The sequence below is a fragment of the Brassica oleracea genome, chromosome C7, assembly GCF_000695525.1.
Source record: "Brassica oleracea var. oleracea cultivar TO1000 chromosome C7, BOL, whole genome shotgun sequence".
In the NCBI taxonomy this organism is placed as follows: Eukaryota; Viridiplantae; Streptophyta; class Magnoliopsida; order Brassicales; family Brassicaceae; genus Brassica; species Brassica oleracea.
In genome coordinates, this window is record NC_027754.1 from 43,389,126 (window position 1) to 43,412,595 (window position 23,470).

Below are 23,470 nucleotides of genomic sequence, written 5' to 3' on the forward strand. Positions count from 1 at the left end.
TATAATAGTACTTGCGTGGTGAAGTGAACTTCTAATGTAAATTATATTGAATTTTAATAACTTTGCATTTACACATTTGTTAGATTGATGGTTTTAGCGTCAAAATTGTATTTTATTTTGTCACATTTTTGAACATTACTCTTCTAAATGTTTTGTTGCCCACTCTCCATATTTTGACATTGAGTTGTCCCCATCTATGTAATTCACCTACCTTTCCGGTGTGCGGTGCTTCTCGCCATCACTGAGAAAATTCTCACCTTTGCGTTCTTGTTTTTCCTCACATTCATCTCTTGTGATATTATCTGATATGTGTTATAGATCATGCTTATGAGTTTCCAATTGTGTCGGGGTTTTTTCACTGTGTTGTAGGTTGTTTTGGTCAATATTGGTCCTCTTCTTTTTTATATTTTGGTTAATGTTAGAAACTATATCTCGTTGGGTTGGATAAGAGTTCAATTGTCTTTGATGTTGTCTTCCTCTCGTTGACTTGTCATCGATAGTCTCTGCTAGTCTTGGTTTTCAAGATCTGGTTTTTGGTGATCTGACTTCTATGCTCTTTTTCATAGTTCGAGGATAGCTCCACGGTTTGCTGATTTTGTTTTGTTTCCTTTTCTATCTTTGTTTTCTCATCTTGTTGCACCTTTCATTGATGCTCGCTTCTCTGGTGGCTCTTTTTCGCCATATTTGCTACTTCAGGTTTGAATAGTATTTTCTTCTGCGTATGCTTTGTGTGCTTGGAAGGTTATTTCTAGTCTAAATCTTAAGCTCTTGTTTTTCGGTGGTAGGCTTCCATTCTCCCTCTCTCAGGTTGTTTCTTTTCTCTTCTTGCTTTCCTTGGTGTAGGTGTGCGGAGTTAGTCTTTGGAGCTTTGGTCTCTTCTACTTAGAGCTTTGTGGTTCTTCGCTGGGATGAAAGCCTTGTATGTGCTTGTTTAGTTTGTGAGGTGCTTCTTAAATTTTAGCCGGTGATTGTGATTCCGGTGCTTGAGGCATGTGTCTTCTTGTTTCGTGGTGACTCTGGTTTCCTGATGATTATTATTTTTCTGACCTTTTTGGGTTTTTTGGGTTGGTGCTTGATCACGCTCCTTTGAGCTCGGAGGAATGTTTTGTCTTATATTTTACTCCTTCTGTTCCAAAATAGATGATGTTTTATAAAGGTTATGATGTTTCAAAATAGATGATGTTTTGATCTTTTATATTAATTAAAATTTTATTGAAAACTGTGTGACCAGTGATGTTTTATATTTATTTTTAAGGATCGGATTAATTAATTTTAGTTTATATTTTTAATGTTATTTTTTAGAAAAAGTGTATACTTTAATTCTTGTGCATACACTTAAAACATCAAATATTTTGGAACAGAAGGAATATCCTTTTATCTTTTCAAACATCTGCTTGTTCTATCCAAGATATTATTGGTAAGATGAGGTAAGTTAGTTTTATTTGTTGATTTTTTTCCAGCTCGAAACTTTTATTGAGTTAGTGTTACTATAATATTTGGGTTGTGGAAGTTGTAGGTTTAGATTATGTGTTGTATTCTAGTTTTTTCTTATTAGTTTGGTTATTTAATGATTTTTAATAGGAAAATAAATATATAATTTATAAATAAAATAATAGAAAATGATAAAATAACAGAAATTTATGTTATTTTTAGTCAAAACCCAAATTAAATATTTAAAATTATTTATTTATTTATTCATCTTGAATTTTAGTGACCAATAAAATAAATTATCAAATTTATACAATAATGATTAATATTTAAAGAGTAAATAGTGCATAATTAGAAAGCACTTGGCTAAATTGCAATAATCTATAAAAAAAAGACTTAAAATGTAAAAAGCAATATATATATGAATGATCCATGTCATCAAACCCTCTAGCCACTTGTGATAAAAAGAGAAAAAACTAATTTTATATATAAAGATGTGTCTTTTTTGTAATTAGTAGATAGATATTAATTTTATACCTACCTTATTGGTTTTGATTTATCACATAAATGGTGTGTATTAAATATTCCATCTATTTTTTTTTCAATCGTTCATCCACACCAGATGCGACACTTGATAAAATCTCTCATATCTTTATCCCACCATCAGTAACTATCTTCTTTTTACAAAAAAAAAAAAAAAAACTATCTTCTTTTCTGTTAGGTCAGCCTTTTATCTAACGCTAACTAAAGTTGATCTCTGATCCGGTTACACAAAAAAGATAAGACTGACAAGTAGTCTTCTGATTTTTTTTCCGGTGTCAGTGAAAAAGTAAAAAGTAGTGAATTTGGGCCATATTAATGTCCAAAAACAGGCCCATCAACAAAAATTCTTTCCGACAGTAATGGTATGTTTGTTTCACGATTTATCATCTCCATCCATATGATTCATTTGTATGATCTATTCGGATGATCCATTCAAAATTTTATGACTGTTTATTTGTCCATCCAGATAGTTCATCTAGATAAATCATCTAAATGGATCTTATGTTTGTTTCTTTATTTTCATTTCCATCCAAATGAGTTTAATAAACAAATTACCAAAATACCCTTGTGTTGATTTAATAATATACTTGATATTAATTTTAACTATATTACATTTAATTATTGAGTCTAATATATTTACATTATAATTATTTAAAAATTATCGAGTTTTTTGTGGTTTTGGCGGGAAAATAAGATTTTTTGGTTTTAGCGGTAAAACGCATTTTTTCGGTTTTGGCGGAAAAATATTTTTTTTTTGGTTTTGGCGGAAAAGCGCGTTTTTGATGTTTTGGCGAGAAAATATGTTTTGCGGTTTTCGCAGGAAAACACGTTTTTGCAGGAAAACACGTTTTTGCGATTTTCGCGGGAAAATGAGATTTTCGGTTTTGTTGGGAAAATGAAATTTTCGATTTTGGCGAAAAAACGAGATTTTGCGATTTTAGTGGGAACACGCGTTTTTGTGGTTTTGGTGGAAAAAAGCATTTTGGCGGGAAAATACTTTTTTTTTTTGGTTTTGGCGGGAAAATGAAAATTTTCGGTTTTGACGGAAAAACGTGATTTTACAATTTTGACGGAAAACACATTTTTGCGGTTTTTGTGGAAAAATGTGTTTTTGAGGTTTTGGCGAGAAAACGCGTTTTTGCAATTTTGGCGGGAAAAATGAAATTTTGCAATTTTGACGGGAAAACACGTTTTTGCGATTTTGGCGGGAAAATGTGTTTTGTGTTTTGGCGGAAATTTGCGTTTTGGGGTTTCGGCGTGAAAACATGTTTTTGCAATTTTGGTGGAAAAACACGTTTTTACAATTTTAGCGGAAAAATATGTTTTTGGGGTTCTGGTGTGAAAAATTAATTTTTAGATTTTTGCGGGAAAACGCATTTTTGTGGTTTTGTCAGTTTTCGTGTGTGACAAAATGATATTATGTTTAAATTTGTAATTTGTGAATTACATTAATGGCATAATAAACATCAGTATTTTTAAAACCGGACCGGAAACTGAACCGGAAATATTTTGGGTCACAGTTCAATATGGTTCAACCGGGTCAAACTTGGTTTAATAATATGGTTTAATATTTTTTTAGTATGTAAATATAAAAGTAATATTAGTAAACATGATGTATAGTTAAAATATAAATCAATTTTGAACATAAAATATTATAAATATAAATTAGTTTCTTGTTTATATGGAGGGTTTATAGATTTTTGATAGTTTTAGTGGTGTTTATTGGTTTAATAACTTTGAAATATAATCCGGCTATGTGGCCGGTTCATGGTCGAACCAATTACTATACCAACTCGGCTATATAACCGGTTCATGGTCGAACCCGGTCCAACCATCGGGTTGGTCCGGTTTTAAAAACACTAATAAACATGATACTATTTTGAATGAATCTTCTCCATTCAAATGATCCGAATTAGTTAGGTTGGACTTTAAAACTAAGCCTAAATTTATGAAAGTCGTACAGATGGCTCATCCAGATCGAGAAACGAACCTTCCGACTCGTGAACTGAAGAAGCTTTACGACAACGACAGCAATCGGTGGAAACGTGGTCCACCCGACACACTCTATAGACACGAGACTGATCGGCGATCAGTAGACTTAAATCAAAATGAGCCGGTGAACATTTCGGAACTAACCGCTAAGGAAAAGGATGATGATCTCTCAGTTATTCGTCTTATCTCAGCGTGGAGATAACATCGTCTTCCGCGACTGTAACCTCTCTTTCTCTCTCACTCTCCCGATCTCATCCTCTCTGTTTCTCCCTGTTTTGTGTTTTTTTTTCCTTCAAAGTAAAGACTTTTCGTCAATCTTTCGAGTTTTGTTCCCCCTTTAAGCTTCTCTAACCTCATTGATCTGCTTGATCTACCAGCATTTCTTATGATTGTACGATCATTAGATATCTGAAACAGTTGGTATACATTCCTTGTAAAGCTAAGTTCTTTAGTTTTTCCGGAGAAAGCCCATTAGATATTTCTTTGTATTTACTTGAAGAACCTTGTTTGTTTGAGCTAACTTGGTGTATCAAACTAGAATTTTTGAAGATGTGTGGATCGTTTTCATTTGCTGCAGACCGAGCTGAGGTACCAAAAGGAAGTACAGAGACATTCTTCCGTAAAGTCAAGTTCTGGAAGGAGGATGGTAATGCAGAGGCGCCACCTATCTTTGTAGGTATCATCGTCCTCATAAGAGAAACCAAATTGCCAATCAAATTAAATGTTCTCTACTGGTCTTGTAATGGTTTTATCTAACTTTCTTTTTTTTTTCCTTTTGTGCTTGATAGAATGTGGATGGTGTGAACTACTTCCATGTCAAGGTCGTTGGTCTTTATTTCGTTGCGACTACGAGGGTTAACGTGTCACCGTCTCTTGTCTTGGAGCTTCTACAAAGAATCGCTCGTGTTATCAAGGATTACCTTGGCGTTTTGAATGAAGATTCATTCAGGAAAAATTTTTTGCTCGTGTATGAGTTACTCGATGAAGTCATTGTAAGTCTCATCACTAGAATGTATATTACTGCATAGTAGCAAATTTTACTATATATAACCCTATGATCTTTTTGATTAGGATTTTGGTTACGTGCAAACTACATCAACAGAGGTTTTGAAGTCTTATGTATTCAACGAGCCAATTTTGATTGCTCCTGCACGCCTTCAACCTATTGATCCTGCTGCCATCTTCACAGTTAGATTTGATTTTTTTTTTTTTTTTTCCCGTTATGGTATTTGTGACTGACCAGTGACTCCTTTGGATTAATGCTTATGCAGCAAGGAGCCAAAAGAATGCCTGGAACAGCAGTTACAAAATCCGTTCTAGCTAATGATCCTGGGGGTCGGAGAAGAGAGGAGATTTTTGTGGACATCATCGAGAAAATCAGTGTTACTTTCAGTTCAAACGTGAGTAGCTGATGTGGCAGTCTCTATCTACCTTACCACATCAAGCTATTTATTTATGCATATCAATGCTATGTAGGGTTATATACTGACATCTGAGATTGATGGCACCATTCAAATGAAGAGTTATCTTTCTGGTAATCCGGAAATTCGTTTAGCTCTTAATGAAGACCTTAACATAGGAAGAGGAGGAGGAGGAGTATCTGTATATGGTATTTCTCATTTCACCCCCTTTGAATCAACATTTATTTTGCCTCTTTGGGGCACATCTTTATCAACTTCATATACGTAAGGTGTGTTTGATCTTGAATTACGATCTAATAGTTGGTAACGTCACTAGTGAAGTATAATTTGGTTCTTTTGTTGCAGATTATAGGAGTTCTTCAGGTTCAGGGGTGATACTTGATGACTGTAACTTTCATGAGTCTGTTCGCCTTGATAGCTTCGATTCAGATAGAACTCTGTCCCTTGTGAGCTTTAATTTTTTTTTACTACTGATTAACATCTTGTCATAACATGTTGTTTTGCACTTTAAACTCTTGTTATGTTTTCAGGTTCCACCAGATGGTGAGTTTCCAGTGATGAATTACCGTATGACACAGGAGTTCAGGCCTCCTTTTCATGTTAATACCTTGATTGAAGAGGCCGGACGCCTTAAGGTGCAGTTCTATATAATTTTCTTAATTACTATATAAATCTTTATCCAAGTGCTTAAGTCGTATATTCCTGCTTGCTGGAAAATTTAGGCTGAAGTGATAATTAAAATACGAGCCGAGTTCCCTTCAGACATAATTGCAAACACGATTGCTGTTCAGATGCCATTGCCAAATTATACTTGCAGGTACTTAGCTTTTTGGTTGGTAACAAACGTTAAAATTCATTTTCATTTATGTTAGAATCCTACAAGAGATAGATGTTTGTTGGGACAGGGCTAGTTTTGAGTTAGAACATGATGCGGTTGGACAGAAGACAGATTTCAAGGAAAGTAGTAAAATGCTTGAATGGAGTTTGAAAAAGGCAAGTTTTGAATCTCTGGTTTCACTTATATAGTATGGTTGTGCTTACGTTAGCTAACTGTCGTGTTTTAGATTGTTGGCGGGGCTGAACATACACTGCGTGCCAAGCTGACATTTTCTCAGGAATTTCATGGTGACCCTCTTAAGACGAAAGAGTTTTCCTTATTTCTCTATTAGTGACAGATAGAGAGCACTACTGATATAATTATCATTACGTTGTAAGGTAATATCACAAAGGAAGCTGGACCTGTCAGCATGACGTTCACGATACCCATGTACAATGTTTCAAAACTTCAGGTCAGTAAAATGTTGACTGCTACCTTCTTGTATTACTATTAAATTAACCGTCCTCTTCAATCACCTGTTGTAATGAATTATGTGATTACAGGTCAAATACTTGCAGATAGCAAAGAAATCAAGTAGTTACAATCCATATCGTTGGGTGAGGTATGTGACGCAGGCCAATTCGTACGTGGCTCGGATATGACCAACTTTGAGATAATGTTTGTCACTTTGTATGTCTCCTAAGTACTTTCTATTTTCTTCTCGAGAGTGTGTTCATATTTCAAGTCAATACTTGTTCTGAGTTCTACGGTGGGTGCCCCTGATGATCTCTTTTCATGAAATCCGCAGAACTGAATAATATAATGTTATAATGTTTTAATACGCTTGTGTGCACTATTAGATTAGCTTTATTGATGGTTAATACAAGAATCAAAACACCTTATTAACAAAAGTAAGTTCCCTTCAATTACGGTTATACTATTTTCATGGGCAAAATCTCTCTTCCCCACTGTACACTACTATATATACTTCAGTAACCACTTTTACCAACCCTAAAAGGTTCTACTACTTTGACTTAATTGGGCCTCTGGACAAAAAAATCATCGTTTCCCTTACCTCTATCTTCCCAAGGACACGCGATGTCTCGAGTTTCTGCAAGTTTCTTGAGAAGAACGACTCGAGTCCCCTAGCCGCGAATGCCTTGTGAAAGGAGGAGAAGACGAGGAAGATGATGATGTCGGAGAGGGAGCCTCGGACTGTCCATGAGCCCGTCCTTGATTATCTCCAAAAATGAAATCAGCAAAGTCGTCCATGCTTGTACTGTCCGTGCTACAAGAGCATTCATCTGAGGTGCTGTCAAAGAGAGAAGAACTGTCACTCGACGAGTCCTCTTCCAAAATTCTCTGCAGCCTCTGGAAGCTGGAGTAAAACGACTGTATATTCCCAGGTCGATCACCACCAGGAGTGTTGGAAGACAACACATGACTTGCAGTAGACACAGACCGTGACACATTAGTCTTAGGTACCGGCACACTGCCTTTTTTATTGGATGCTTCAGATTTGTTACATACTACCAATCTTGGTGGCATTGGAGAGCACCTGTATCCAGTTCATTTGAATATATAACATAAGTAACCAGATCAAACATAATCCACAATCTTAAAGAGACTGATAGATGAGTTATTATTGTAATATTATTTACCTTTCGTAGAACAACATATACGCTCCCTTTGTCAATACCCTTTCAACATCAGACGTTACTACCTGAAGATAATCACAACAGAAGAATTAAACTTAGAAAATTTTATTCAAATGTAACAATATTCAAAACAGAGCTTACTTAGAAACTAATTCACAACTCTTACCGTGCTATCATCAGCTTTGTACCACTTGTTTTGACTGTTTCTAACATAGCACACGTAGTGACCAGAAAATGCTGCATTCATTGTATCCAAGTGAACAATAACTCCATAGAGTTTGTAGTCATGTGATTTTTCACTTCCACCGCTGACATATGGAGTCAAATCTAGATTTTCTGGAAACCTAATCAACTTATTTAGCTTCCCGAATTTTCCAGACTGCAAGAAGTTTCCTAAAATTGTGAGCTAACAAACAAAAAAAACACAGATGGACCCAACATAACAACCCGTGTCTCCGCTGAAGATATTATTTACCTGGAATCGTTTTAGTGCAATTGTAAGGACATTCGGAGGCTCTGTGATTTTCAGTTTCTTTTTGGCTCTCTCATAGGACTTACACCTGCTCACACAAAGAAAAAAAAAGCTTAGCTTCGATCAGCTTTTGAATGTAAATCCTACTACCAGAATCGGATAAGAGGTTGCAGTTGATTGGTTAGAACTAGTAGGCAAATACACGACCATGAATGTACTAGATATAACTTTGACTTGAAATGCCTCAAGGAACTGTATCAAACGACCATAAGAAGTTCATCACATGGAAAGGAAACGCTGACAGACCTGCCACATTTATATTTGTTTTCTCCATCCAATATTTCAGTTCTTGTAAATCGACGCAAAGCCTCCTCCAATGTGCTGATATCACCATCAATCTCAACTGTCAGATCCATCATTTTCTCAAGCCGCTCAGATTTTTCTTGACATTTCATGCATTTAATCTATTGTTTTACAAGAAAAAACAAACGATCAGCACTACTAGTTCCTCAAAAACAATGTATAATGCGGCAAATACAAATCTAATAGTTAGCAGCACCTTTGATCGGAGGTATCCACCGAATGTCAAACCAATGAGAGTAGTATCTTCTAATTTCTTAGTCTTTGGCATATCGTATCCAGATGCCTTAATGCACACAGACTGCATTGTGTCGACAACAAACCTGCAAAAGGCAAGAAAAAATGGGAAGGGAAAATGAAATCAAAACAAGTTCTTCCAGTTGTAATATACAGATAATGCATTAAAGTTTATTTGATAGGCGAAATGTCAGTTCACCTAAGGAATTCATGCGCATCTTCTTGCTTGCCATTCCCAAGACGGATTCCAATACTCTGCAGCTGTGATAGCAACCCATTAGGGGACAGTGAAGACTTCCCTTCTTTTGCCTTTAAGACCAGCTTCTCAAACCCACAGGTGAAGCACTGTTCTTTGTTTGGACCTAACGGTTAAATGAACTATTAAGAGCTTGATATAACAATGATAACTAAACATCAAATGAGCAACATATATCACATAGAAAAGAAAAGAAAAGAAAAGAGAACAGAACCAGAGACGCACATGTTCTAGAATGGAGTTGTTGGAGGAAGTATGTGGTCAGAGGAGCAGTGAACATCAGGCATTGGAAGACAACATTAGCAAAGCAGCTGCACGAAAAGAAGAACTTTTTTCCATCAGCAAGTGTGAGCTACAAATTATAGTTCTTTTTACAACAGAAGATGAAGATTACAACAGAGACAAAAGAACATACACTTCTTCAGAAAGCATTATTCCCAGACTAAAAAGACTATGAGAAGAGAAACTGGGGTTACCTATTGCCACAATTGATGAGGCCACAAGGCTGGAACTCAATTTTACTTGTATACAGCTTAGAAAATAATTCATATGAAAAGAGCCCCTGCATACACACAAACGAATTGATAAGAACAAATAGCTGTGTTGATTTGTTGATGTAGGAAATAAGTATTGCAGAATGATGATAGTATCACAGAGCGCAGTGATAACCTTATGACTATGGTTTCCTGCTATCTCATTCTCAGCTAATGACTTCGGTCTAGTCCACTGGTCTACAGCTTTCAGTAGCGACGCCTTCATGCCACTTCTTCCATTTAGAGAATTTATAGGGTGAACGGCAACCCCATTCTGTTTCTGATGGTCAAGAACTCTCCCAGATTTTGCACCTAGAGCAGAATGTTTCATAGCATCAGCACACTCCCTAGTATCTGAGGCCTTGGATGACAAACGTTGGACTTCCCCAACGTTCATAGGGGCCAACATAAAGCCGCTTCCAGCACTGGTGCTCTTTGACTTCTGAAGTGTCACAGTGGATAAAACAGTGGGATTCAAATGACTCGGCGCATCAAGAGAAGAGGATCTTGGTAAAGAAATTTCAGCTTCATCAGATCTTTTGGCAATTCTTTCTTTTAAATTTACTCCACCAGAAAATTTACGAGTCCCTAAAGCAGCCCTAGTAGTTTCTTCTGAATTTTTATTCTTATGAGAAACTTCAGCAGCTGAGATGTCCCTAGAGGAGCCAAGTGATAAATGCAGAGAAGATTTACCAGGTTCACCAGATTTAGAACCATCACAATTCTCAGTTACACGTTCTACTGATCCAAGAGCAGTACCCCAAAAATCAGATGACTTCATAAGAGACGGATCAGCTGATCGTGGATGCCCATCCGTACCTACCGAAGAGACTAAGCTACTTGATTGGCTCGGTTTCTGCCCCGCATCGCCCCCAGGTTTATTCAGACTCAACTTAGGTAACTTAGCAAGGTCATTTGCAGACTCAACCAACTGCACAAATTTAGGAGACAACGGTTTGGATTTCACATCATCAATATTGCTGAAACAGGTCTCCTCTGACTCTACAGAAACATGAGCATCACGTGGAGGTTCTGATATCTCGGAATCAGATGAACTGGAGCTATCGCAAAAAGAAATATCATCATCACCAGAGTCATTACGAGGGGAAGAGGAGAAGCCAGAAAAGGATGATCCAGATGTTTCCGCAACGGAAACAGCTTCTTCCTTATCCATAAGTTCATCTTTGTTGTCTGCACTTTCTCCACCCCCGTCTTCAGGAGATGAGACAGGATTAGAGAGTATTGCTTCCCTGACTTGTACAGTAGTAGCCTGTTCTGTATGCAGCAATAGAGTTTCATCAGGAGTAAGCCCTTCATTTCCTTCTCTGACTTTAAAATCACAGTCACTTTTCTCATCATCTGTATTATATAAGACTGAAGCAGGATGACATTCATCTCTGTGACCTTGCCGCCAGTGGATAATTTGACATTTCCCGGAACTGAAATTAAAAATAAAAAAAGTATCAGATGTAACAAACAATACTAAGACATACATGTAAGGAGAAATGGGAAAAAGCTTGATAATTTAAGACGCAATGTAAAAAGCTAGATAACTGACATAAATTTATTATCAACAGAACACTTTCTCCATTAATTACGCATTATATTATCCCGACATAGAAAAATCAAAACACTTTACTGAAAAGATAACAGAGATGCACTTTGAGTACTACAACTAATTCTTCCCTTTTAACTACTCCAATTCACCACACCCCACCAGAGAATGAAATGCAAAAATCAAAATTTAAGATCATACAAGGGCCAACACAAAGCGATAGGATATCTAGCATACCAATAGCGAACGGCTTTGCAGCGAGAGCAACGAGTAGAGGCAGGAGAATAGCACACAGGACACTGGAAGCTATTAGGGACATAAACCGAAGAGAACTCGACGGAGGACTCTAGCTCAGCTCTAGCAGCCTCCTCTGACGCATGGATAAGAAGTCTCCGAATCTCCTCCCTTCTCAGAGCAGCCAGCCTCCATTTCCGCCTAACAACGAAGGCGACTACAGGTAGAACAAGAGAGATCAAAAGGAATAGACTTGAAAGCCCGAGATCCAGAACTATGAGCATTTATCCTCCCCACCAGATGCACAAAACAATCGGAGCTCCGAATCAGACCACAAACCATAGATTTCGCCGCCGAGTTGGTCGGAAAGGAGGTTACTTTGAGGATCAGTAAAAGAGATTTGGCATGCAGAGAGATCAGAAGATCGTTTACAGTTGAATCCGCTGGTGGGTAAGCTTCCAAATGATGAAGTAACAATCGAAGATCAAAACCCTCGAGAGCCCAAGATGATTGGTTCTCTGAAAATGTGAAAAATCAAGTCTTTCTTTCTGGGTTAGGGTATGGAACGAAGCAAGGAAGGAAGGAAGGAAGATAGAAAAGTGAATAGAGATTCTTCGGTAGAAGGAGGAAGAAATTAGCAAGAATATTGCTTCTTTTTTTTTTTTATTACCTGGTATACTATTTTTCCTTGTTTCTTTTTACCGCCAACAGAAATTGATTTTTTATTTTAATGATGTGCCGTCAAGGCCAGGAAGTCTATTAATTTATTTAGACAAATTTTTCAGGTGATGCTTTTCCTCTTTTTTTTATATTGGATAAAAATAACAGTTCAACGATGATAATGGTTTTTAAAATATGGTGGTTCCTTTCGCGCATATGGAAGGGTGAAAAACGCTTTATACTTATCCTCTTACCATTTCTCAACTCTCTAGAGTATACATGGAGAAGACAATTAATTTAATAACATGAAGAGTTGGAATGAAGCCTGTTAAGACGTAACCTCCCTTTTTGCTAAAGTGGTAACCACCCTCTAAAACTAGCTCATTTACATGCAACACTGACGCTTCTTAGAAATTAGATGCACAGGTTTGTGAGATGAGAGAGGGATGGTCAAGTTACGGTCAACTATGCATGCAGAAACAAATAAAGTGGAATTTAAGCACATCTAAGGTGGTGTTTAAGCAAAGAGTGATACCAAACAACGTCCATGAAAACATTTTTAACTCATGAGTCATGTCTGTATTTTTATTTTTAACATATTAATCTCTTAAATATCGATCGTCCTTTCCAACGGAGGAATACAGTGAAAAGATTTATTTCAGAGTTCAAAATTTGTTTTAATATTGTTTATCAGCTCTGAGACAAAAGTCGCTTTGGCCGAGTGGTTAAGGCGTGTGCCTGCTAAGTACATGGGGTTTCCCCGCGAGAGTTCGAATTTCTCAGGCGACGAATATTGTTTTTCCACGAAACCTTTTTAGAATAATTAAGAAGCCCAATTATTCTTGTATTAAGCCCAAAAGCAAGGCCGTCTTAGAGTCGAGTCTGTCACACACACACACACACGCCTATTTTAACTAGGACAAGTTGTTTTACTTTAATAGTTAGAGACCACTCTCATGACTTGTAAAAGCAATCGTCGGTCTAACATTGAACAGCTCTTTAGCTCTTTAACGTTGGACAAGTGCTTCCTTCCCCTCTCTTCATCTTCTCCACACATCTCTCAGCTCTCAGCTTCTCTCTTTTCTTTCAGCTTTTAATAAAGTTTCCACCTTTACAGCAACAATGGGAGTCAAAAGCTTCGTGGATCGCCTCTGTAGTCGCCGGTTGCTCAACTCTACCCTCTCGATCTCATCAAGGTCCGCCTTCAGCTCCACGGCGAAGCTTCTTCAGTCACTCTCCTCCAGCTTTTCTCGAAACGGCTAAAGTAGGACCCTTTTCTCTCGGAGTCAATCTCGTCAAAACGGAAGGCGCCGCCGCGCTCTTCTCCGGCGTCTCCGCCACCACAAGGATGGGCCTTTACGAGGTCCCGAAAAACAAGTGGACTGATCCCGAGTCGGGTAAGCTAAGTCTGACTCGGAAGATCGCCGGCGGTGTGGTCGGAGCCGCCGTCGGAAACCCAGCAAGCGGACGGTAGGCTTCCATAAACGCAGCGTCGTAACTACTTGGGGGTAGGAGACGCGATCAGGAGCATGGCGAAGCAAGAAGGCGTGATGAGCTCGTGGCGCGGCTCGGCGCTGACGATTAACAGAGCGATGATTGTGACGGCGGCTCAGCTCGCGTCGTACGACCAGTTCAAGGAAAAGTTAGTGGAGAGCGGATTGATGAGAGATGGGCTGGCGCGGTGGCTAGTTTCGCGGCGGGGCTCGTGGCGTCTAACCCGGTGGACGTGATAAAGACGAGGGTGATGAATATGAAGGCTCCGTACTACAAAGTCCTTTCACTGTTGTGCTCTTTGTTATACGTTGGAGCAAGTCAAGAAGCTGCTCCCTGATTTTTTTTTGATCAATTCTTTTTATTCTTTAATACGATGACGACTAGCAGCATTGATAGGAATGATTATTTATATTGGTTTTTGTTCAAGCATTGTTGTTTACATACAATTCATTTTTTTTTTTGTTTCTATACTGATGTCAATGGCACTACCAAAATAAACATAACCAACACAGTCAAGAATATACACGAACAAAAAGTGTAAGTTTATTTGGTCTTTGAAGCAAGACAAGAGAGAGAGTGGAGAAAAAGAAATGAATAGGCAGGTAAATGGAGTTAAAATGGTGGATGTACATGTGGTGAAGTTGGGGGTTATAAGCAGCTCTGATAAAGAGATCATCTGGACAAGGTCCTCGGTGTAGTGCTGGGTTGGTTTCCTCCAGATCCTCCTCTGCCTCTGCCTCCTCCGTTATCAGATCTTCCTCTGTCAAGAACATGCGGGCTTTGGAGTTTGCTGCTGTCTGAATCCTGGTTCTGGTTCGACTCTGTTCCTCTTTCAGTTTCCTGCACACTTCGGTTTTGCTCCGTGGAAGGACTGGGTTGCCCTGAGCTGCTTTTCCCTTTATCCATGTTTGAGAGCTCGTTTGCGATCTGACTCCGTCTCTCCTTGAGGAAGTTGAGCCGCATTGTCAATTTAGAAAGTGCAGAAGTTGTTGTTGTTGTGTTTCCCTGTTTGTTTGTTAGTACTCAGCTCCTACCTTTTGAACGTTATTTGGTTATAATGTAATGGTATGTTTGTGTTGTTGTTACTTACCTCTCCCTTTGTCCCAGACCTCTTAGACATGCCCGCAAGCTTTGAGCTTTGTTGTGAGCTTTTGCTCCGTGGATCTTGTATCTTCTCTATCTCATTTTCTCTTGCAGACCCTTGCCCATCCTGTAAAACGTTACGTGTCTGTAGTGCATAATGGAAAGAAGAAACAGACTTGTGAAGGCATATTTGTAGTGTTGTTACCTTGAGAATTGACCTTTCTGAAACATTACCAGAGGCTGCTTCAGTATCCTTTTGTTTCTCCTTCCTGTGTGACAGGGTTTAAAATAAAAGACTATTAATTAGCTTTGATAAATGACTTAAAGCAAAGGTAGTAAGTAAGGTTAAATGTGAAACTTGTTGGTGAATCCTTCTTACATTTTTGCATTGTGCTCTGGACTTCTCCTAGATTCTCTCGGTGAACCAGAGCCTTTAACGTCTTGTTGACCAAGTCTATTCTCAAGATCATCAACCTTATTTTCCAAATTGGAAATATCAGCCTCCGCCTGAGCTACCTCTTGCAGATCTTTTTTCAACTATGAAAACAAACATGTCTTTCAAGTTGGATATGTAACTTTAAAAATCAACAAGTTGCTAGACAGAAACCTTTTCATCGGTTGTTTCTGGAATAGATTGGTTCCCTTTCGACATGTTAAGTCCTGCTTCCAGAGCTAACTTCCTGTCTCTCTCTTGCTTCAACTGTTCTTGTAGTCTTTCCACCTTAGAGAGAAAGAAGGTAAAGCACATTTTTATAACTCAAAACAACTTGTAATATATAAGCTAGGATATGGTTTTGTTATAAGCTTACATCATTCTCTAGAGCTTGGCGCCTCACGTACAAAGCCTTCTTCCGTCGCTCCAGACTAGCCTGTAGAACTGCATTGTTCTTAACCTGTTCCAGGAAATATAAAGGTTCTTACAGGTCACAGACTCGTTACAAGTCATCAAGCAATAATAACTCAAATGGGCTTATCCTGACTTCCTCTCTTATTCTGTTTTGTAGCTCCGATTTGGTTGATTCAAGTCTTTCAATGTCAGCACTGAAAATAAATAAACATTGTCAGTTTTAAGTACCCATGTAGACATAGTAGATCACATTGTTTTAAAGTATCTACTTTAGTTCCAAACAGGCTCTCTTTTTGAGTATTGATCTAAACAAGTCACTAGTAGAGATGAAAATGATACTTACTCATCCTCGTCCACCTCCAGTGTGAAATCAATAGATTCCATAGAAAGGTTCTTCCTCCCCTAAGGCACATTAAAAAACCAAAGTGTTACTAAAACGTGTGGATCCTTTAGCCCCTTGGGGGTTATATGAAGAAGTAAAAATAAACTTACATGGGCACGGCCCCATAGCCTTTTACTTCCTCCTGGTGCACTTGATAATGTAGTTGATGAGCTCTTTTCCTCAGGTTTTGAGACCTCTAATACAGCCTTTACCTCTCCACTATCAGACCCTTTAACCAAAACATTCTGATCCTTTCTTGCATGATCATGCCGTGGTAGCGAAGACCGTTTAGAGCTGGATAAGAGCTTCTTAGGAACTTTGGGCTCCGTACTTCCTTTTGGGGTGGATTCAGAGCTTGTAATTTCAGTTATCTGCAACATGAACAAAATAAAATGTCTTAACATTCTTGCAAACAGAAAGTAAAGATGGCGTGAGTACCAAGGAAACTGGATTAGTTATTGAGACCTGAATAGAGGGCCGTGCTTTATGGTCATGGGGAGTGTCGACTGAGGCTTCACTCTCACTGTATGATCTATCAGATTCATTTTCAAGATCCTCTTCTTCATCTGTGTAGTCATCAGATCCTTGTGTGCCGTCATAGTCAGAGTCACCATCATCTGTTCCCTCCTCCGTTTCACTACCACTCTCTTCTGAGTCAGAGTACAATCCAGCTGACAAGGAACCTTCCTGCGGACATAGACCATATATGCAGCTAGGAGTCAGTGTCTGAATATAATAACTACACTGGTGTAAAAACTGAAATGGTCCTTGTAAAAGCTTACTCCAAAAATGCTGTCATATTCTTCTAACAATGTAATCACTATAGCTTGTGCATGATTTGCTGCAGCAGCTGCTTGAAGAAGTTGCATAGAACCATCACCGCCCACATCAAAATCATTTTCAATATTGCAGTCCCCAGCCAGAAGAGGTCGGAGAAGTAAAGGTGCCATACAAGCTGCAACAGCGTTGGTGTTCATCCGGTTCACATTTTTGTTAGAGGCCACTAGCTGCATCATCATCAGGATTCTTGCAATAGGAATAAACAAGGTTTTATTGGATTCAGTTACTGGTGGTTTTGCACATAAACAAGTTTCATCTCTAAACTTTCATAAGCTAATAGTGAAAATAGATAAGAGACTACCTTTGTAATAGGCGTCTATTTGGTTCAGGGAATGATTCACATATTGCTTCACGCATAGCATTGACTCTATTACCACGGATAGTACCTGATGATGTTATGCGTTAGATAACTAGGAATGATTCAAGATGTCTCAATGATAAAACTTACGGCAAGCTTCCAGAAGAGCGTTGCAACAAGATGCAGGCACAGGAGAGGAAGGCAACTCTCTAAGAAAATACTGAAAATTCATAGATACAATTAGAGATATTTAAGATCCAGCAAAGGCTATAACTCAGCATTGTAGTGATAAGTGGAAGGTACCTTAAGACAATCAGCAATAACATGAGCATCCTCTGTTGGAGAGAACTCATTTTTCCCTGAACCAAAGTGACTACATATTAAATACTAAATCACAATGCAGTAAATCCAGAAAAGGCATAAACTCAAACCTTGCTCATATTCACGAATCCGATGTTCAACATCATCAACATCAGCGGCTTGTCTCAAGATTCCTTCTGTATTGACTCCTGCAAGATTAAAGTATTTCCTTTAATGATCACTGTGACTAAAAGATAAAAGGAGTTAAGCAATATGAAAGCATGAAACTAATTAATACCATGATCTTCAACAAATCTAAGTGCCTTTTCCAAGAAAGACGGAGTTCCATCAACATCTTCTAGAGCAAGTAAAACTGGTCTTCCAAGGACGGTTGGTCTTGCTGGTGCCTCATCTCCTGTAAAAATATGATAAATTATATCATTAGATGTCACCGGTTATCTAAACTATGCCCACATTTTTATGAGCCTTTTATTATTCTTTGACACTCTCTCAGCACTCAAAACAGATCATGTTACTACTATACATGAGTGTTTTAAGGACTAAAAACCATTGAAATTTTTGACAAACATACTATGTTCATCAACACTGGCAGGGGCATCTGATTGATCATTCCTGAAGATACCATTTTGACCCATAACATGAGAAGCACTAGGTGCTTGTGTCAAAGCGTGTTCTAGAGCAGCTTTCCACTCATGAAGATCCTCCATAGTGTCAGCCTGCAATATAAAAATTATCAAATAAAAAATGAGATGGATGCAACTGATAGTAGCAAGAGTGAGGAGATAAAAACAGAAAAGGAAAGCAAAGTTTTGAAGGAACCTTGAGTGTGAAGGCACGTCCATCACGACCATCAGGGAAGAGAACAGTCAAGAGCTTTTTATCTGCCTTGACAACCACGCTAAACAAAAATAAAGTCCAAAGTTATATGATGTTAGTAACACCGAACCAGATATTTACAAAATACATCAGTTAAAAGACTATAGTAAGAAAACAAGTGATGATTCAAGACAATAAGCTAACCTGCCTGAACTGTTGAGATCAATTCCCCCAAGGGTTAAATTGACCTCACCTCCTCTCTGTTGGACTGCGCTCTGTAAATAAAATAAAACAGAAACCTACTGAGAAAGACAAACAAAAAACATTTGGCAGAACCCTTGATCATCAGAATATGAAAGTTTACCGGGTCACTTCGAAAGAAAACCAGTGAAGTACGAGTCAAGATAAACCATCTTTTCTTCCAAGATGTCCACCCAAGCCCTGTGTTAAGTAAACCCTTATGAAACTTATGAACCAAATAAATACAAATTTTGCAGTATAGTTAGCTTAGCACCAATCAAGAACCCTCAAGAAAGCTACTCCTAAACTCCTGCTTTTGTAAACAATCGAAGTAGCATAGGTTTGAAAATGAAGCAGAAGGAGGTGATATTGTAGCCTCCACAGTAAGCACAGCCTGTATAACCCACCTCACATGATGTAACAGCTATCCCCAGCCGAAACTGGAAATGCTGCACATTCTATAAAACAACTCTCATCATAGAATTGGAACACACACAAAAAAGGGAAAGGCTAAATGAACAAAGAATCTCAGTATCCTCAGAAGTAACCAAACCTTTTGAGGATATATATAGCGGTCCACTCTTGAATACCTACAAAAGTAAATACCAGTACTACATTAAGAAAATCACTGAGATATCTAACATAAAAAAATATACTAGTAACAGTAAGGATTGTTTATCTTCGTTTGCCTTTACGTTATTGTGTGTTTACATTAAAAAAGTGTATATTTCAATCCACATGGTTATTATATGAATGCTCAAATGTAAGAAAGTAGTTACCGTGTTGCCACCACGGGAACGAGGGTCTGCGTTTCCAGACTGTCCAGGAGGAAAAACACAAGTATTGATCAATATGAGAAACATTGAGCATCTTCAGAAGGAGGACAATTGGGTTTGATCGGAGATGAATAGTGAAAATAAAAAAAGAGAGAGAGAGACAGACAGACATGATGTTCCGGGTCTTGTTCATTAGCATTCTGTTGTTGTGGCTGGAATTGAGGAGGCTGTGAAGAAGAAGATTCTCCGTTTCTGTTAGCCATAGTTTTGATATAGCGCGAGTGGTCACACCATTGAAATTCAGCACTAAGGCCAGGGAAAAAAAAAGAAAATAATGAAGATGATGATGATAATAGCCGATCTCAGATCATAAGAAGCATGAATTCAATAAACAAAACCTTGATTTTTGATCTGGAGAATGAAAGATGATAATAATAATTGTTAAATTTTCTTAAGGGTTAGGAGAGAGAGAGAGATTTGGATTGATGTGTTCAACGGTGTTTTGAGAGAGAAGAGGTGAAGCGAAAATGTTGGGCGTAAACCGAGGAAGTCTTTTGTTTCATCATTCATTCGGCAGTTGTACACGCCCTCCCTTCTTGGAGGGAAAAACATTTCTCATTCTTCTATCTTTTGACCTCTTCTCTTCTCCAACCATTTCTCTCATAAAAATACACATATGTCCACTCTTATATTTTACTCTCTAACCTATAGTTTTTGATGAAATGGGTGGAATGGCTATCTCCATTCCAAAGAATTGAAATTGAGCTAGTTAATATATCAATGTCTCTACCTAGTCTTTATCAATTACTACATTTTATTAAGTAAGTCTGGGATAATAATTATTTGATTTTGTAATCAGAACAAAGGGAATAGAAATGACAACCTTAATACACCCTTGCATTGGTGTATCGTGCCGACCACGACCATCCACCACTCTCTCTTTTTACTTTGTGTTAATGGTGACACCTTTGACTATTTATTATATATATACAGACATCTTCCATCTCTTTGATAAAAGCTACGTGGCCCATTCATATAAAACAACTTACCATTTGAATAATGCTGGTGCATGCATGGGGACTCCATTCATTCGTCTACTTTTTTTAATTTGTTTGATGGGTATTTTGTTTCATTATATTATTTCATGCCATTATAATCTTTGTTTGTTGGATGTCCGAGCCAGCCAGCATTTATGCCCCGAATGGCCTTTGGTACTAGGAAAGGATTATGATGGAGTTCAAGAACCAAATTGGATACACCACAAACTTCGCTCACCGTAAATTGCATGAACCTGAAGATTTCACCGGTTAAGCCGTCGGGGGTCTTATTGGATTGAGGGTTTGCAAAACTTTTGGGATTTTTAAATTTAGTGGAACCTATATTGAATTTGTAGATTTTGGTAAGAATTTCGAAGTTTTTGGTAGGAATTTAGATGAGTGATTTTGATAGGATTTTTTTCTAAAAATTGGAGATTTATAAGATTTTTTTCTAAAACAACATAAAACAAAAGATCATTTCACAGCCTCACCTTTGTTTCATCTCGAAACTACGAAATATCATTTCACAGCTTCATCAAAACTACGGAAGATCATTTTACAGCTTAAAACTACGAAAGAGATTTCATAGCAAAAGAAAACAAGAGAGAGAGAGAAAGGTTTTCTCTCGAGTGTCTCTCCACCCAGGCGCCGTCAAACCCTAATCCCACCAAATCGATCTTGTTTTTGAGGGGATCGAAGGTACTTGTCGCCGCCGGTCTCCTCCTCCGTCTCTATTTTGCTCGTCTCAGCCACTTTCATCGATCCCATCGACCGCCGTTACCTCCTCTTTGTCGAGCTACTTTGGATTTCTTCTTCGGTGGATCTAATCGGAAGCTAGAGGCGCGTGCCTCTCTTCTCTGGAGTACAGACGAGGGTGTGATGGTGGTGCGATTCTCGGTGGCCTTGATTCTCTGCCTCCTCCGACTGTCGGCGTAAGATCTGGGTCAGATCTTAATCTCAAGAGTGGTGATTTTTCGAGAGCGTAGCTACCTCTCTTCTCATTGCTGCCTTGCCTCCCGACGGTTCAAGGGTCTAGTAGCTTCAAGGTTCTTTAGAGCCTCTCCTCGAGAATCCGTTTTCTCTCAGTACGGCGGAGCCGTGGCTCTCCGTTGAGGGCCTCTTTCCTTTGCTTCAAGTGTTAGCTTCCATGGTTTGTCCCTGTGTTGTGGCGTGTGTCTCTTTCTATTGTTCTTTGGTGGTTGAATACTCAGGGTTCTTCGAGGACAGTCCCGCCGTGTTCCCTCCAGGTCATGATGCTAGAGCCTCGCTCACACTCGGATTCACCTGTTTTTGAGGTGTCTACTGACTTCTCCAGATCTTCATCTCCTTCGCAATGCTCCGGGATGCTTCTCTTGACTGATTTGTTGTCTGCACTTAATCTCTGGGTCGCGTGGCCGGACTTAAGACCGCCTGCGCTTGACCATGATACCTGAGTTTCAAACACAAATGTGGTCAGCTTTGATAGTCAGGTTGTGAGCTTCCCGAGCGGTTATTGGTGTTGTCTTCAACGAAGCCCACCTCAGCTTGCACCGGATTGGGTGTTGCCGGCCCTCCGTCGTCGCAGCTTGAGAGAATCTCCGGGTTTGTCGTCGGCATTTCAACACCGTTTTAGCCTACTCTTCGATGCTGAAGGCTCAGCCTCAGATATCAAAAAATGCTTGTGTAAGGTTCTAATAGCTAATGTTTGTTGCAATAATCTTAGTTCTAAGTGTTGTTCACCTCTGAACACTCTTAGTTCTCTCTAGGTTCTATGGGTTTTTTATATTTTTGCGGCCAATAGAATCTGAATTAGCTTTCGAGCAGATCAGATTTCGATTTGTATTGTGATCAGACCTTCATTCAAGTTAATGATATTTACACTTTTAGCAAAAAAAAAAACTACGAAAGATCATTTCACAGCTTCATCTCTGTTTACAAAAGTTGTATTTATCTCTCAAGCTAAATATTTGACTCGTCTCTTCTCTTTGACCTTGCCGCATGACACAAAAACAAAGCATACACATCTTTTCCAGTCTCCATAAAACACTTTGCAGGAGTTAAAATTATTTATACGACTAATTATAGCACTGGAAAATCTGAAAATTTAAGAGGAACCGTCCTTTTTAGTGTAACTGTTGAAAATCTTAAATGAAATTTTTATCTTTCGTCATCAATCAATTGTCTCCAACATGTATTCATCACTCTCTTTCTATCTCTTTCCTTTTACGAAAAATATCTCGTAAGAATCAAAAACAGAGCAGTTCTATCTCGCTCTTTCGCTGAGAGCTTCCATGTCTGAAACCAAACACAACAAAGCTTGACTCTTCCTCTCAAGTTTCCTGTTTCTTTCAAAACCCATGAAATTTTCTCAGGAAAATATGAATTGGGTTTTCTCAGAAATCAAAACAACCCAGAATCGCCTCTCTCCTTCATCAATTCCACAACCACCACCATTATCTATCTGATCCAACACAAACTTCAACCTAAACAGCAAACCAGTCCAAGCATTCTCCTAATAATCATAATCCTATCGATCATCTTCTTCATCTCAGGTCTCCTTAATCTGTTAGTCAGATTCCTCCTCACACCACCGAGAAGAGACAGAGAAGATTACTTCGACAACGTCACTGCTCTTCAAGGCCAGCTTTTCCACCTCCACGAATCAGTAGTTGGCCAATCCTTCATCGACACATAACTGTTTTTCATTCCATCATCTGTCTCAAGAACTACCCCTTTTGATTGCGATGTATGCCTCTCTTAGTTCGAAACAGAGGACAAACTCATGAAGAAGACAGACGACGTAGAATTTATTAAACGAAGAAAAGAGCCGAGCCACAAAGAGCTTTGTAGTAGGCATCCTTTGCTTCTTCCTCAACTTTAAACTTTTCTTTCGGGACGATCAACTCATTGGCAGAAGAGTCACCCGAAGATGAGTGTGAGGAAGAATTCCTCTTTGAAGATCCTTTTCTTGAAGACATTTTCTTTGAGCAAAGAGAGATCTTGGAGAAAAAAAATTTCTACCTTGGAAGAATCTTTTTAAGGGAAGAAGTGAGTAAAGAATTTGAAAAACTTACTTCCCTTACTTAGACACGAGCCAGCTCACCCGGCGAGCACATTGGAAACATTGAAGAAACATTGGAAACATTAATGTCCTCAGATGTTTAATGAGACGGCTTCTTCTATAGTGGAAA

General features: G+C 38.5%; 3 protein-coding genes, 1 non-coding gene and 1 pseudogene across 5 annotated transcripts; 3 read left to right on the forward strand and 2 right to left on the reverse strand.

The window, feature by feature from the left end:
* Positions 1-3,927: 3,927 nt before the first annotated feature.
* LOC106305936 (AP-4 complex subunit mu-like) lies at positions 3,928-7,040 on the forward strand. The gene is made up of 13 exons (XM_013742364.1): positions 3,928-4,182; positions 4,541-4,635; positions 4,752-4,955; positions 5,035-5,151; positions 5,235-5,363; positions 5,440-5,572; positions 5,730-5,830; positions 5,915-6,019; positions 6,107-6,201; positions 6,290-6,377; positions 6,449-6,509; positions 6,600-6,673; positions 6,765-7,040. The coding sequence occupies exons 1-13, from the start codon at positions 4,122-4,124 to the stop codon at positions 6,861-6,863; spliced, it is 1,362 nt and encodes a 453-aa protein (XP_013597818.1). The 5' UTR covers positions 3,928-4,121; the 3' UTR covers positions 6,864-7,040.
* A 22-nt stretch (positions 7,041-7,062) lies between these two features.
* Positions 7,063-11,790, reverse strand: LOC106305934 (ubiquitin carboxyl-terminal hydrolase 16-like). The gene is made up of 11 exons (XM_013742360.1): positions 11,510-11,790; positions 9,854-11,156; positions 9,661-9,746; positions 9,410-9,495; positions 9,128-9,290; positions 8,891-9,014; positions 8,638-8,795; positions 8,335-8,419; positions 8,026-8,238; positions 7,863-7,924; positions 7,063-7,759 (listed from the first exon to the last, which is right to left on the reverse strand). Exons 1-11 carry the CDS (start codon positions 11,788-11,790, stop codon positions 7,279-7,281), a joined length of 3,042 nt encoding a protein of 1,013 aa, XP_013597814.1. The 3' UTR covers positions 7,063-7,278.
* A 1,083-nt stretch (positions 11,791-12,873) lies between these two features.
* TRNAS-GCU lies at positions 12,874-12,955 on the forward strand. The gene has a single exon. It is a non-coding gene; the product is annotated as a tRNA-Ser (tRNA).
* A 333-nt stretch (positions 12,956-13,288) lies between these two features.
* Positions 13,289-14,018, forward strand: LOC106305937 (annotated as a pseudogene).
* Positions 14,019-14,308: 290 nt separating this feature from the next.
* On the reverse strand, positions 14,309-20,370 carry LOC106305935 (rho GTPase-activating protein REN1-like). 2 transcript variants are annotated; one of them, XM_013742361.1, is made up of 24 exons: positions 20,313-20,370; positions 19,434-19,569; positions 19,267-19,305; positions 19,041-19,077; positions 18,612-18,688; positions 18,452-18,522; positions 18,251-18,329; positions 18,003-18,147; positions 17,709-17,825; positions 17,542-17,619; positions 17,414-17,469; positions 17,261-17,330; positions 17,114-17,198; positions 16,755-16,998; positions 16,438-16,659; positions 16,083-16,343; positions 15,934-15,992; positions 15,724-15,784; positions 15,553-15,636; positions 15,351-15,464; positions 15,123-15,280; positions 14,949-15,012; positions 14,751-14,870; positions 14,309-14,665 (listed from the first exon to the last, which is right to left on the reverse strand). In XM_013742361.1, exons 1-24 carry the CDS (start codon positions 20,351-20,353, stop codon positions 14,333-14,335), a joined length of 2,751 nt encoding a protein of 916 aa, XP_013597815.1. In that variant the 5' UTR covers positions 20,354-20,370; the 3' UTR covers positions 14,309-14,332. The 2 variants fall into 2 exon arrangements, with proteins under 2 accessions (XP_013597815.1, XP_013597817.1); XM_013742363.1 differs by lacking the exon at positions 20,313-20,370 and adding an exon at positions 19,662-19,898.
* Between the last annotated feature and the right edge of the window lie 3,100 nt (positions 20,371-23,470).